General features: G+C 36.6%; 2 protein-coding genes across 2 annotated transcripts; one reads left to right on the top strand and one right to left on the bottom strand.

Moving 5' to 3' along the window:
- Positions 1-750: 750 nt before the first annotated feature.
- On the top strand, positions 751-5,245 carry LOC113324279 (nitrate regulatory gene2 protein-like). The gene is made up of 5 exons (XM_026572604.1): positions 751-1,811; positions 2,701-2,885; positions 3,285-3,508; positions 3,957-4,287; positions 4,484-5,245. Exons 1-5 carry the CDS (start codon positions 911-913, stop codon positions 4,928-4,930), a joined length of 2,088 nt encoding a protein of 695 aa, XP_026428389.1. The 5' UTR covers positions 751-910; the 3' UTR covers positions 4,931-5,245.
- Positions 5,246-5,303: 58 nt separating this feature from the next.
- On the bottom strand, positions 5,304-6,684 carry LOC113276283 (2-succinylbenzoate--CoA ligase, chloroplastic/peroxisomal-like). The gene is made up of 5 exons (XM_026525870.1): positions 6,668-6,684; positions 6,312-6,454; positions 5,857-6,215; positions 5,545-5,759; positions 5,304-5,448 (listed from the first exon to the last, which is right to left on the bottom strand). Exons 1-5 carry the CDS (start codon positions 6,682-6,684, stop codon positions 5,316-5,318), a joined length of 867 nt encoding a protein of 288 aa, XP_026381655.1. The 3' UTR covers positions 5,304-5,315.
- Positions 6,685-16,642: the final 9,958 nt, after the last annotated feature.

Below are 16,642 nucleotides of genomic sequence, written 5' to 3'. Positions count from 1 at the left end.
AATAGGTCCACAAGACAAACTCCAAAATAGTTGAATACTTTTTCTTATCTCGTACCTTATGCAATTGCGGACGACATCCGTCAGTCAAAAACAGTGCTTCCAACACCAAAAGAAGATGCAGTACAGCTTCTGCTCAGTACAGCGACTCGTACAACCTCTACGTGGCCGTGTCCTGAGTGTCCATTGGTGGCCCACTTATCCTACTGTGGATTTTCAGCCACTTATGTATCGTCACGCAGGCGCTGTAACTGTGGCTGGACGCTGGAATCGCGGCGGGTGTCGTCTGCTTAAGGTGCGCCAAGTAGCAGGTATGAGACAATTTTACACAGAGATAAAGGTCACATTTCTAGATAAAACAAATTAAGACCAATTACATACATTTTTCATAAGTACAGCCGCTATTAACGCATCTACGTGGCGTTATGGATACCGTCACTTTTCCTGTAAGTGGGGACCACATTGGTCTAAGGATATCTAGTTGCCGCCACCTTGATAGTGTATCAGTGGCTAAGCAGATCGGCGAAACACGAAACATGGAGGGACCATCACTTGTTGCGTGCGTTGTTATTTGAGTAGTGTTTCTTTTTTTCCCCCAATAATAATGGTGTCCCGCTAAAATACGCTTCTTTCTTCTTCTTCCTTTTCTTGATTTTCGAGCTCACTCTCTCCATTTTCTATACTTTTTTTTTTTTTTTTTTTTTTTTTTTTTTTTTTTTTTTTTTTTTTTTTTTTTTTTTTTTAGGGCACAAAACAAAAATACAGTTTCCAATTTCTCCCTTCTTCTTCTTCAGAAGAAAACAACAGTATATACTTCTTCATTTGTCAGAATCATCAGAAAATCAAACAAGAAATCTCCATTTTAATCATGTTTTAAAGTTAGAAATTTCTGTCAATTTTTTGTCTGTAAAAAATGGGATGTGTAGCATCGAAGAAGATAGAAGATGAAGAGAGATTACAAAGATGTAAAGAAAGAAGAAAACTAATGAAGCAATTACTCATACTCAGAGCTGATTTCGCTTCATCTCAAATGTCATATCTACAGTCACTCAAAAACACAGGTATCACTCTTCGTCAATTCTCCGAAGCTGAATCATCCGAGTTAGATATTGTTTCTAATTCTTTTCGTCAAGAACAACAACCATTACAACCACCGCCGCCGCCGCCGCAGCAGCGGAAGTCGTTGTTAGGTTCACTTCCACCGCCACCGCCACCTCCGTTTAGTCCTGATAGAAGAGGAGGAGAGGAGGATGAGGAGGATGAAGAATCTGATGATGAGAGTGAGATTTCGACTGATGATAAGGGGATGAAGAAGAAGCGGAATGTGGAGATACTACCGCCTCCGCCACCGCCGATGTCGGGTTCTAATTGGGAATTTTGGGATCCTTTTGTTGTTGTTCCGATTTCCAAGAATGAGCAGAAAGTTGAGGAGGAAGATTGGGAAGAAACTAAAACTGAATTTGAAGACGGCGAGGATGAGGATGAGAATGATGAGGAAGAGGAGGAACCAGATGAGCATGAAGTAGTGGTTAATGATTTGTTGAATTCGCTTAGGGAGAAGACATTGATGGGGGAGCTGAATGATGATAACTCATCTACGGCAAGCTGGAATACGAAACAAGATGCAGGATCAGATAATATGACAACAATGTTGGGAGGGAGTAATAGGAGGAGGAATTTTAATTCATTGCTGGGGATTGTTAAAGAAATTGATGATTATTTTTTGAGGGCTTATGAATCAGGGAGAGGTGTAGCTGTTCTTTTGGAAGTTAATAGGGGTGATTCTATTCATCAGGATTTCGAAGCAAGCCAGAGTAAATTCTTATCTCTTAACTTTATTATAATTGATGTAGAAATCTCTGTTAAGTTATGTTGTTGATTCAATTTTGCGATAATCTTTGTTTGGCATTGAATTTGGATTGGATTTATGGTTCTGATCAGTGTTGCGTGGCATTTCTGCATTTGAATACGATTATAGGAATTTTAAATGTTGAAGCTTATATTATGCTTGCATGAGTGAATGTATATGCTATTGCTATAAAATAGTTTACAAGCTGAAGGGCGAAAGACTCATTGCAACCTCGGTCATTTTAGGAAGTTGTGAATTATATCTACCTTGTTTGGGTCAACTTTACCTTTTGATCTGAGTCTTTTAATTCATGATATTGTTCTGAATTGATGGTCTCGTCGTAGAGCAGTTTGTTTTCGTCAAAAATGTTATTATGAACTGGTTTAAGAACTCAGTATCACTATTGAAGAGGTTGAGGATCATAAGAGAAACCACATGATTTATATTGTTGTCTTATGAGTGTAGAGCTTTGAGTTCAATGCTTACTGTTTTCGAGAATGATGCAAGACTTTTTGGGATATAAATTCATGAACTTGTTGGTTTGTGTATGTATGTATATACTGACAGCGCTGCTTGCATGATCCATGATTTCCGTCTTGATGTCCCATGCCCAAAAAATTTGCCCACTTTGATAAGGTAGCAGCATTGTGGTCAACTTCTTTCTATCTGACCAACAGAATGTGGCAACTGGTTTCTGACCCTCTAAAGACCCTGTATACCTGATTGGACTATCTTTGGCATATGTGCATTATTTGTATGAGTAATACTTAGCAGATCTTGTTTTTGGTTTATTTTTCCTGTGCTTAGTTGATATGAAACAAGGAATTCCATTCTAAGTGCTATTTCGTCTGTAGGGAAAAGCTTCAAGTCTGCAAAGGTCTTTAGTGCATTATCTTGGAGTTGGTCTTCAAAATCACTTCAGTCGAGCAGAGATGCTATTGAATCACATGACCCAAACGAGCCGTGCACACCTGGTGCCCACTGCATCACACTTGAAAAGATCAATGCTGAGGAGGAGAAGCTCTATAAAGAAATCAAGGTAATCAAATTCACCTTTTCTGCTCGAAACTCCCACCTATGCACGTGAATCTTATTATATAGTATGATTTTATTTTTATCAGTTAATATATGATGACCATCTGGGACTACTATACCTGTGTTTGGTACAACTAGTCTAGTTGCAATTATTCACGGTACTAAAACTCCTTTTACAGAGTAATTCCAGTCAATACATATCTAAAACTGGTAATGCAGGTGTTTGCAGTCATTAAACTACGATTTCACTCCCTGTTTTACAGATTTAAGCTTGGGCCTCACTGCAAGTTGTATCTGTCTGCATTAGCACAGATGCACCAAAGCATATGAACCCTTAGTAGGTTACAGTTTGTCTTTAAAACTTTCATTTTGTTCCTAAGTTCTCATGTATGTGGTGCTGCAGGAGGAAGAGATCACCAAATTGGAGTATGAAAGAAAAACCTCGTTGTTACAAAGACAAGAAACTGGTGATTATGATTTGCTTAGGACTGAGGAAGCGCGAGCAAATATTGAGAGTCTAGAATCTAGTTTGAGTTATCTGCAACACTCAATTGGTAAAACTTGCTTGACTCTTTTGAAGCTCAGGGATGAAGAGCTGCACCCTCAGCTGCTCGAACTATCTTCTAGGTAATAAAACTGTGATCTTTAATACATATTTTCTTTTATCTTTGTTTGTTGTGACGTTGTGATTTATGGGTAGCGTTAGGTCCACTACCTTGTAAGCTTAGTTTTACATATTGACGTTGCTCCTAAGTATGAAAACTTTTTATTATTGCATACAATAAATGCAAGAATTTAATTTCCTTGAATGCCATGTAACCTTCAGTTTGAGATGATCTTTCAACCTGGTTGCACGTTTGCTGTTGTAGTATAGACTGTGAGGAAGATAACTGTATGATCCTTAAAAATGGCCTCCCCGTAGCCAACTTTTTTGAGTATATAGTTAAGGAATTCCAACATTTGTGATGTAAAGTTGGGACTGCATGTAACATACATGTATTGTGAATGACATATGCCCTATATCTTTAACATGTTTAGGGAGTAATCCGTATTGAGGTTGGCTTGTCTTTTACAGATTGATGCGCATGTGGAGAACTATGTATGAATGTCATCAGGTTCAAAACAACATCTCACAGCAGGTTAACCGTCTCAGTGAATATCCGAGCACAGAGCCAACCACTTCCTTCCATTGCCTGTCCACAACCCAACTTGAAAGAGAAGTAAATATATGGTACAATAGCTTCTGTAATCTTGTCAAATCTCAGCGTGAGTATATAAGAGTGCTCAACCGGTGGGTCCAACTCGCGGAAAGCCTTGCCGAGGATCAACCACAAATTGGTTTGGCATCTAACATTCATATCCTTTGTGAAGAGTGGCAACTTGCTTTTGACAGGTTACCTGAAAAGGTAATTTGCAATTATATTTGATGCAGATTTCTTCCTTTTATCAGTTTTGAATGGCTGTTCTTTGTATTGTGGAAATTGCGTTCAAGGCAAACAAGTGCATCTCACTGTGCTCGTTCCAGCTGCAGGAGTACATCTATATTTGTGTCTTTTTTTTTTGTATGCAAGTATTCATTATCTGTGTTCATTATATTGACAGGTAGCTGCTGAGGCCATTAAGAGCTTTGTATCAGTCATCCACTCCATAGTCTTGCAACAGAACGAAGAACGCAATCTGCAAAAGAAATCCGACCAACTCGAGAAAAGGTTGGAAAAGGAATTAAACACGTTATACGAAATGGAGAAGAAATCTAAAAGCAACTCCACCACAGATGCAGATCCCAGCTTGAGTCCTGGCCACCCATTAGTAGTCAAGCGCGCGAGAATTGAAGCTTTTAGGAAGAAAGTGGATGATGAGAAGGCTAAATATCTGCACTCAGTCCAGGTAAGCCGGGCAATGACACTTAACAACCTACAAACAAGTCTTCCAAATGTGTTTCAAGCTTTAACAGGATTCGCCAGTGTGTGTATACAAACATTCGAAGCCATTCACAAGCCAACACAATCAGTTGCTACAACTCCTCATGATGTGAGTCTCGTAACATAGAAGTTGGAATGCCAAGAGCTGTGGTCAGAGATATTTAAATGGTAAATTTGTAATTTCATCCTTTTCCTATACTTCTACAGCATTTGTTCCAAGTTCTAACTACTGTTTTTAGAGTACAAACAAAATTATGCCTCGAGGATTTTTCCAATAGAAACTAAGGCTCATGATCAATATCAGCTCGTGTATCTGATTAGGAAATACGAATACTACTTGCAAAAAGAGAATTCAACTACGGTATATACTATTCACTCAATAGCTTCTGCACACAAAATCACGCAAGAGCTCATTCAATATACATAATCTGTGTTCTTGTCATTCCGAGTTATGTACATTGTTCTGATTGCAGTCTTATTTCAGTAAGTCATTTATTTTATTCTCTCAGTAGTCAGAGATAGCTAGGCAGCATTAGCTGTAATTTTGAGATGGCCTCTTGTCTAACTTCCTGTCTTTTCAGTTTCCCGGTTGATGTCAGGGGAAATGGCTTCCTCCACAATAGAAAAACCTTTGGTATTTTAAACCTGCAAACAAATAGGAAATCCCAATATCAGTTTTTGTTCTTCTTTCTGTTCGTTACTGCTTGATTGTATGTCGTGGAGATTGGTGTATAATATTACCTGCTTAACTTCATTTCCTTGCAGTAGTTTTGGAGGATTTCAGTCGATATTATTAGCTTTTCCTCATCTTGTAAACATTCAGAGTTTTGGTCTTCCCACAGCCAATCTTCACTTATTTGAACACAGGCTATGACCATTTCTGACAGCCGAGGCTCTGGAATTCCCACTACAAGAATGCTAGAAACCCCAGGGTGTTTTGATAAAACGGTCTCCACCTAAATCATCAACACCAAAGAAAACTCTGAATGATTTCTTTCTGAAATACAGCAGTTAGTGAAGATTGAGCTCAAGTTCTAGTATTAGCTCTGTTACCTCTTCAGGGAATACGTTTTCTCCTCCACTTTTTATTCGATCTTTTAGTCGTCCCACAAGCCATAATTCGCCAGAAGAATCCATCCAGCCTATATCGCCGGTATCAATCCAACCTTGGTTTTGATTTACAATTTGATGCCCCCAATACTTAACCATTACATGTGGTCCTCTTGTTAAAATCCTGCCAACAGGAGAAGACCCTTCCCCAATTACCCGCAATTCGACATGCAGAGCTGGTTTTCCAACGTGGAATCCCTCTCGAGGAGTTGACTCTATTCCTTGTAACGGATTTCCAGAAATTCCACTTGCAGGGTCATAAAGAGTCGTGAAGGTTAATGAAGAACATGTCTCGGTCATCCCTACATTCACCACCAAAAGAGCCTAAAAATATAAGATATTGGAGTTTGGGGTGCTAAGTAACATGAAATGAGTCTGTATTGAGACAAAGGACTCGCCATAAGCTGAAAGAAGCTTAGCAGTAGGGAAAATGTTGGTAGTGATATCCCTGACAAGCTCAGGAGAGAGTCCTCCACCACCATTTAGTATCTTCTTCATTGATTCTGCTCCTCTCCATCTTACTCCATCTCCACTCCTCTTCCTGCATGATAAGCACCTCAGAATTTGAAAGAAATGTTGGCTAGTTTTACAGGTAGTTTGTTATTTTCAGACTCGTTTGAATCTTGCTCATCTGAATCTGACTCATCTGAACCGACTCAAGACAGTAGAGTTACAGAAAACTTTCGAGTCCATTGACGAATCCAGTCAGATATGTGGCCAATGACTTGAGTACAGAATGATACCTGACTAGTACCCCTCTGAGTGAGCCATATATGTATGAGTCGAGTCAGACATTAAAAAAAACTGAAAAACAATCTGACATCTGACTCGTCTAGTCAGATTCTAGTTCCAGAGTCCAACCCAAATATTAGATGTGTATATAATCTGCACTAAAGCTGTGTATATAGTCTGCACCAAAGATGTGGATATTATCTGCACCAAAGCTGTGTATATAGTCTGCACCGTCAGTCCATGTATAGTCCAAGTCTTCAGGAATATGGTTATTGAACCTGTTGTAAATCCGAGTCCTATGCATCTTTGGTTATTGTAACAAGCCTTGTAAACTCGTTCTATCTGTTAGGTCTTTCATTCTTTGTAACTTGTATAAATACTTAATGTAGAACAATCTGTAATGAGTGTGAGAGATTAATAAAATCAATTCCTTAGAATCTTTGATGGTATCATCTTGATCCATCCTAGGACCTATCTCATCTTCCGCTACATCTTTCTCTGTATCCTTTCATCATGGTTGAATCTACTCCTCAAACACCACCAGACAGTCCTCAACATCAAACTTCGTCTGAAACTCCAATCATTCCAGCCTCAGGAAACTCCAGAATTTCAGATCCATATGTTATCCATCCCAGTGATAACCCTGCCACTGTTTTGTTTTCTCCATTGTTACAGGGTGACAATTACGGATCCTGGGTCCGTGGAATCACCAAGGCCCTCAACGCAAAAGGGAAACTTGGATTCGTAGATGGTACTCTTCCTCCTCCCACTGATGCTCTTGCCTATCAGTGCTGGAAGAGATGCGACGATCTGGTGGGCAGTTGGCTTCTCAACTCATGCCAACCTGATATCCGGGCAAGCTGCCTATATGCTCCTTCTTCTCATGCAATATGGAAGGATCTGCAAGTGAGGTTATATGTTAGTGTGAGATCCATATTTAAATATATTGGCAAATGTGGCCTGAACATTGTTGGTTGCTTGAATTAACATCGTCAGCCATATTTAAAATTTCTTCTGTTGGTGTTTGAGTGCCGGGGTTAAGACAAGACTGAGTGGATTTTATAGGATGATGAGGTTATTGAGAGCCAATCAGAGTTTTTCTATCTTGACAGACTATCTGTGGGACCCACAAACGAGATTTTGGCAGTTTCCGAGGAAATGGGATTTAATTAAATCATTTTTGAACAATCCGATACTACCTCCATTTCAAAATAATAGACAGGTTTATGTGTAAATTTACACAAAAACCTATCTATTTTTTAGAGATGCAGGGTATTAGTCTTCTGAACAAAAAATTACCCGATAACAGATCTAGATTTAAGAAACTCTCCAGCAGTTTCGTACGAAGCCGAGGTGAAACTCTAAATTCTTAAGTACACAAATAAATAAATAAATAAATAAATAAGGGAGTTAAACTTCCAAGTTACACGGATATACTTCAACGGCGGTGTACGTAAAAATATCTCAAATATGAAGCATTTGTGATTTAAAATCCTAGGCATGGATCACACATACAGTTCCGCATTTTGTGTGCAATTTTCATGGTAAGAATCGGATGTGTATGCAATTAACATGCATTTCTGAGTTTTTTGTTTTGTTTTGTTTGAAGCAATGCATGTCTTAGATAAAAATTTGGTATGATATAATCCTTCATGTAAGATTATGCTCCCGAACTAAAATATTTGAATATTCCAACTATGATCGCCTCCTCCAACTAAAGTCTAAAACAAAATAGATTACTACGTAATTATATTACCGGGTGGTGTAGGATGTTAGTACTTAGTACCGTAAAGATCGAATCAACACACTATTCACAAAACTTCTCACTGGAAGTGATTTCATTAATCTCAAATTCACTACCTCCATCAATATTGACGCAACCTTTATATATAAGCTTCACAAATCATGAAGTTCAACGATCCTAATTAACGATCTATAAAATTAAATCTTATATGTCATCTATTACTGGGAAGACCATGGCAGTATGATAGAGAAGTGAAGCATGATGGTAAGAAGAATTTTTATTCATCTACATTTGATTCCACACGCATTACACTGGTCCCAACAAAAGAGTCGTTTTCGACAACTTTCTCAACAGTTGCTTCCAATATGGTGTTGGGACGTAATTATGAGACAAAGATTTTGAATATTAGTTCGCATGATAAGCATATGGATCAAAGTTTGTTCCCAGTAATTCTTGGCTTGCAACCAATGCATACTACTGACAGGAGTTTGATTCGGAAACCCCAAGAAGTTCACAATATTACTGCCCAAAACTTGGTTACTTCTCTCACCAGGTATATGACAGCTGCGGAAAATCCCCAAGGTTCCAATGCTGCTGCCCATAAATTAAATAACGCTTTCCGCATGTACAAGTCAACTACAGTTCGTCACCATCGCCAAGTCAAGTTTGCTGTTGGTGATTTTGTTTCGGCGGTACTTACTAATGAAAATTTTAGCATGGCTGGTCCATTGGAAGTCATTGAAGATCTCACTCCCTATGCTTATCGTATAAATCTTCCAAGTCATATTCATTTTGCGAACGTTTTCACTGTCATCACATTCTTCCTTACATTGATGATTCATTAGACGACGACCCGCCTAATTCGAGGGTGAATTTCTTCCTTTCAGTGGAGAATGATGTAGTGCACGAGATAGCCATATGTTACCATGAGGAAGGGGAGCGACGAGCACGTGGTCGTATCTAAATGTGGGAGTTTAGAGTAGTTTAGTATGTTCTGATTTATTTTTAGTTTGAGAATAAGGAATATATTCTTGCTTATGGCTTGAATGGATATTCTCTTTATTTCTTTGGATCTTCTCTTTATTTCTTTAGATCTTTTTAGTAATCCTTAGATTTTAGGTTATGATAATCACACAATAAATATACATAAAATGATTTACAAGAAATACCTTATAACGTTATTCCGTAGCTCGTCGTTGATCAACTAGTGGTAGCCGTAATACCTTGTGGAGATCATGGTTTCTCATTATTCACCTCTTATGTTATGAATTGTAAATTCTCGAACCCAATACTGATGGCTATTATGTTCCTTTTATAGGTAGAAGGAGGACCAAGTTCCTAGGGTTTAGTTATGGCATTAGATCTCGATCGTCCATCAAAGAAGAAATATTAGGAAATAATCCCATAAATAGTAACTTCCATAATTTAGAAATAATCCATAATTAACCAAAATTATTTCATGGCCCAGTGGAATATTTTTGTGTATAGAAATACTCTTACATTCTCCCACTGGTCCATGAGATAATTTATATAATGGTTAATCGTAGAAAACATAAGCGCGCATCATTGCTAAATAAAATTTAATGGTTTAAACATAATACCTTAACCAAGCAAATCACTTATGCGGGTCATGGCGGTGGCACGTTGTCTTGTTATCAACATCTTCCCTTCCATGTACCACAACACAAACAACTTACTTAATCAGGCCTTAAATTAGGATATCATAATGGTCCAGTGATGTCTTCAAATGAAAGACTATTTTTGTTAACATTCATCCATTCACATAAGTGTATACTAAACATGGATACAAAAATAATTCAGAATAACATTAATAAGAGCTCAAAAAGTGTCCAAAAGTAAGCACATAAATTAGCTGAGTTCAATAATCAATTACTCCCGCAGACCTAAGATTTTAGTCTTTTCTTAAGAGGTCTTAAAAGACAATTATTCATTAAGTACATCTCCGAATGCGATTGTGCTTAAGCGATAAATGAACAACTATTGTTTCTGAATTTCCTAATTCACACATATATACTCAAGGTTCATGTGTTTTGTTCCCTTCGTATACATATCGTGCTTTAATGCTGCGAAGCTAAGACGATAAATTTCAGCAATGTATAGACAAACCTGAAGCCTCTATGTATCACAGTCATAAATATCCAAACTCAATTGTGGGACTAGTATTAATGGATTCTTCCTTTATAGAATCCATACATCCACAAAAATTGAAGTCTGAAAACCCAATCAACTTTTGTTGGGTTTGCTAACTAAATATAAGACATAAGTTAAAATAGTATCTCAAAATTCTTGATAGCTTTCCTGTAATTTGTTCTTCGATTCTTTAGGCATTTAGTTAATATATCAACAACTTGTTATAAGTTTCATATCAGAATTAAGATGTAATGAAGATTAAATTTATATCTTTTATCCAACATGAAATAAAATCTGTTAAATATGTTATTATCTCAAAATTCCTTGAATATTTGATATATGCCTTATATGAGAGCTTTAGTAATCCATATGATATTACTATCACATGGTAAGCTTCATTATATCCTTTATTTCAAAAAATATAGAGATATGCATAACGTCAAGATCACTACTCGTAGGTAGTATGTCTTAACATACAAGACCAATAGTATGAATTTCTCCCACTGATCTTGAGGTATATGCACAAATCTATAATAATTTCATTCAAAACTTGAAACATTTATAGTTTTGTTGAATTTCATATACCATTATGGCAGGCTTCTTAAATTTCATACTTTGATTTCTAAAAATTTATAGACTAAAATTTATCATTAATAAAGGCTATTTTCACATTTAATTAATGCAACTCTTAGGTCATACTGAGCTATCAATAATACTATGATAATTTTGAATAAGTCTTTCTTTGATACGAGAGAAAAAATCATTTATAATCAATGCATCGTTTCAGAGTAAAATCTTTGGAAATAAGTCTTGCTTTATACTGTTTAAAATTGTTATCACAGTCGAATTAGGTCAGGAAGACCCACTTTCATACAACTGATTTGTGTCTTTCGATCAATTAAACAATATCCGAGACTTGACTTTCAACCAATGATTTTTGCTCACATAGCATCAATCCATTAATCAAAATTATTACACATAATATTTGTGAACCGAAAATCGAGTCTTTTGCATTCCATATCAAAATGTAATAAATTCTTGTAAACAAAAATCACTGAAACAACATGAATAACTTTCTTTCAATCTCTGTAGAGACCTTCTTAATGCTGGTTCATGTTGTTTTCAAAAAATTTCTTTATTGGCAGTAGTTATATTATGGAGTATTTGATCAACAATTTGTGGTCTTTCATTATCTAACATTCTGATAATGGGAAGATTCACGATATCTGTAGAAATCTTAAATAAAAGGATTATTATCATGATTTCTTGAACAGATATATCCACGTATTCCCACTGATTATGCCATCATTAACGAATTTATATTTTCGGTTTCAATAAGTCTCATACTACGGTTACAACGTTAAAGAATACCATTTGGATTATTTAGGACAACGAATGAATCAATAATAGTTTACAAATCCAATTTTCATTCTTTGGAATGTAAGCCCTCACCTCAAACTGAACAACCATAACTTAAAGGTGATTTAAACAAGGTTTCCAGCCTTTCTAGTCCAAAGTGTGTCTTTGAAACTTCTTTAATGGAAATCTGTTTAAATTACACAGTTGCAGAAAGAACAAACATTCACAACTGTATAGCCATTATGCATGGCTCATCATGCTTCTAACCATTTTCATAAAAGTATGATTTAGCCATTTAATATACGCCATTATGCCAAGGATAAGTTGGCCTTGTGTATTGAGCAACAATTCCGAACTTTTGAAGATATTATGCAAAAGATTTGGGATATTATACTGTTTTTTTTTCATACCTTTCACAATATTCACCACCTTTGTCAGATTTTATGATTTTTCACTTTATCTATAATTGCTTCTCAATTTCAATAATGAATGTTTGATAAAAAATCCATGGATTGAGATTCATAATGCAATCGATAGATTTACACAATAACGCGAAAAATCATCAGGTGATAAACAATTTTATCTTCCAAAAATTGGACCATTAAAAGTCTACCAAATAATCATAATCTACAATTAATAAAAACAAAAACTGAAATTAAAGATAAATGACAATTAAGCTTACAATAGTTACATACTTTCAATAAGATTCTCCAGTGGGTAAAACCTTATCAAGGAACAATGTGAGACATGAAAAACATCAGTGCATATTTTATCTTCTCATACAAATAACATTATGTTTATTTAATACCACAACTAGAATCACCTATGGGAGAATCTCGTCCTATCATGTATTAACAAACTCAAATAATTCTAATGTTCAACCTAATACATCGGAATAATAGTCACATGTGGGTAGATATTATTTAACATGTATATGAAACATTTAGATAAGCTTAATGCTTGTTTAAACATGTGAACCAAAAATACTTATGAGCAGCGTTGTTCTAATCGTTAAGTCAAACTAACATGACACAAAATATACACAACATTTACAAGATACTGGTTTAGTATCACTGTGGTGATAACTAAACAAATCCATCAAACATGTAAAATTGCAATTATCACACTAGATTTTCTTGTGACATTGCTTGGTCCTAATCAATGATGTTGACATCCTTGATCTGATCAAAAAATTAGTCGATTATAAATAATTATGAGTAACCCTGAAACATTAATCATAAGCATTTATTCAAAAGAATGTCATATATAATTTGTGAAAATGTCCGACACCCTTTAATTAATAAAAGATATCCAAACGTGATGAACCTTTCATAAACCAACATCGAGCATTGGTAGGCATTTAAAGATGTGAAAATAAGACAATAAATGGATGCCTACAGTGATACCTGCAAGTGCACAGGGTCAGTTGTAGCTTGTGTGCAAGAACAGGGTCATTCCACGGGGACTTGGGAGTGTGCAATGAAGTTACACTATGCTGATAATTGATGCAAAACTAAATGCAAGGTCACAAGGCTGCAGTGACAGTGAAACAGAGATGGTAAAACATCTAACCAAGGCTATGAGCCAAGGGCAGGGAAGGCAGTGCACTGATTTCAGTGCACAGCAAGATGTGAAGTGCAAAAGCTAAATAAAACATCAAGTAAAACTCAACTGAGAAATAAGAATAACAGAATTGGAGTTGCAAGTGACTGTAAAAACAAATTGTGGGCTAAGCTACGACTTTGAATCCACCCTTGTGACCGAGCCAAATAATGTAGTTCTAGGTTAAATCCCTAATGGAACTAAGTGACAGTTAAGGCCAACTTAAGATCCTAAGCATACAAAAAGGGAATAACAAGATAATCAGCTTGCTCAACTGATGTGCTCCTAGTATTGACTGTCTTTTGACAGTACAATCAATCACAAGCACTAGTGAGCACTGATTTCTCCCATTGCTCAATCAATTCAGTGAACTAAGGCTTCTAACCTAACATTCCACTACCTAACAGTCCACTAAAGCTTCATCTGAGCCTCAACTAGTGAGACTTAGCTCATGACTAACATGCTAACACAAACATACATCATACAAGATAATTGAAACATGAATTCAAATATTGAACATAAACAGAGCATTGAACTACAACCCTTGAGACACTGGCTATTCCAGTGCTCTTGGGTGACACACTGGTTAGTCCAGGCATACCCCCTTTCACACACATCACAACTATATTTATAGTTACACCCAATTCTCAAAAATACCTAATTTACAAAATTAGGGTTTATCCAAAAAAAATCCCAAAACAATGAATTTGGGGTTTCGATTTCACCTAATTTGATGGGTCAAATCTTACCCACAACGTCGACCCAATCTTCCTCTGACTTCACTGCTTCATTCCCACACCTCAATTTCTTCTTTAGCTTCACCTAATTCATCAATCTCTAACCTAGGGTTTCAGAGATAGGAAAGGTGTGAGATTGATGAAGTAGGCGGCTAGAAAGATGGGGGAAATGATGGGTTTCGCTTTTAGGGTGGAGTAGAGTGGTTTGGTGGTGATGATGGAGAAGGTGGTGACAGTGGAGTAGTTGCAGAGGGAGTGGGAGGAAGAAGATGGGTTCTATGGAAAGAAGGAGGGGAGTGTTTGGCGATGGGTATAGGTGTAGATTGTTACAGTGTGAAGCGGGTGTAGCCAATTCGATGTCCAGCGAAGCTGAGCCGTGGGATGCGGAAATGATAGATAAATCTAACGGCTACAAGTGAAGAGGCTGGTATCGACCGTCGGATGCGTGATACAACGAAACTGACGGCTCAAGATGGAGTTAGGTGCTGTAGTGTTAGACAGGAGCTTCAGACTTTGATGTACTGGCGATGCTGCGACCATAGGATGCTGAGATGATCCAATCTGACGGCTAGAAAAGGAAACGGGTATGGATATATGAAATGGATTTGGGTGAGGGTTTTGGGCCTTGGGTATGCCAAGCCCATATCTTCTTTAAGAACAATTCTTCCTCTTCAAGCCCACTTCTAGCCTTTTGGTCTTGTGCACAACATTCTTCGCGGCTTCCTTGTGTAATTCCTCCCGGCTTTTCACCGCTTTTCTGCTCTTTTCCGCTCCGCTATTCATCCAAACTTTATTTATTACCAAAAAATGCAAAATTAGTTAATAAAAATATTTATTCTTGAAAACAATGAAAATACAGAATATGGGTTAAAATGGAGAATTAATGCACAAAAGATGAGTTAAATGCCAAGAAAAATATATAAAAATATGCACTATTTAGGACTCATCAAATACCCCCAAACCTGAATTTTACTTGTCCTCAAGTAAAACAAAACTAAGGAAATCCTACCTATACCACTGTCGCTGGTCTCTCGAATGCATTTAGCATATGCACTAAGCCTTTTAAACCACTAAGTGTCCCTAGTGGACGAGTGAAGTCTCGTGAAGGTTTGCTTAGAACGTACCTACAAAGTTCTAGGTCAAAATATAAGCTCAGATTCCATCAAATGTGACATGTGCAAGTCAGTTTAAGCTCACAACAAATGGAGATGTCAATCTAGCAATCCAAGGCACAATCCTAGCACTGATAACAAATAAAGACATGTGATAAGAGTGTAAAGTGTATCCACACATGTGTAAAGAAAGATCAGATGTTATGACTACTAATCACCAAGAGATAGTTTCTCAGGCTAAGAACCAAGGTCGAAATCTAGCTAGCTGTCCGGACTTTACGAGAATTGTGAATGAGTTGGAGGTATTTCACAATTACTCGCGTTGTACATCAATGGCATACACCCTCCTTGCTTATTGCAATGAAACAACAAAATGACTATTTACATGACTCTTATTTACATTGACTACTCTCTTTTATTTTTGGAACAAGAGAGGATGGAATTGATAAATACTTGATTGATTTTTTCATTTTTTTCATTTTTTTTTTTGAGAAGGAGACACTTTTGATACATATACAAAAGGAAACAAAAAATTACATGACACTTTGCAAGAGGTAGCCCTTTTTGATGCACCCAGTTAAATTCGATGGTTGTTTTTCTTAATGTAACCTCCACCTTCTATCCCAACCAACCAAAGAACAAGCTAGTCAAGTTTCGTTCAATATTCTAAAGTGATTGGCAATCGTGACTTCCTATCAAACACCTTGAAGATCGAGGCTATACATGTATTGGTAGATCGTGCGCGTGCAAATTTCTTATCACTATGTGAATTGTGCTAGAATCAGGGTGCCTAAATATCTAGACTAAGACTCCTAAAATTTACATATTTGCACAAGAGTCAACATTTCAAGGTAAATGAGCTCCATTTTTATGTTTTTATGTTTTTTTGGAATTTTTAATTTTTTCAAAAAGAGGGAGTTTTGTTTTCAATTATGGCATATTATCGTGGTATCTACTCTATACCCCCAAACCTAAACTAAACATTGTCTTCAATGTTTCAAAAGATGTAAAGAATTATAATACAACATATGGAGAGGATTATGCTGAGTAGAGAAAAAAGAAAGAGAATACCCGATTTCGGCGAAAGCAAAATTAGAACTCCATTATTCAAGGCAAAAATCCAACATTTTTTTAGCCGAGATCATATTGGATTAGCACTATATATACAAAAGAAACAAAAGATTTAACTAAGAAACTATCTACAAGAAAATTTGGTTTTTAATGGGATTGGACTTTTGGGAAAAATTTGGTTTTGTCGGGAGACATTTGGTTTTGAGGGAAAAAGAAAAATT

This window comes from Papaver somniferum, chromosome 1 (genome assembly GCF_003573695.1).
Source record: "Papaver somniferum cultivar HN1 chromosome 1, ASM357369v1, whole genome shotgun sequence".
Taxonomy (NCBI): Eukaryota; Viridiplantae; Streptophyta; class Magnoliopsida; order Ranunculales; family Papaveraceae; genus Papaver; species Papaver somniferum.
The sequence above is the reverse complement of the archived record's forward strand: the minus strand, read 5'-3'. Positions and strand labels throughout refer to the sequence as shown.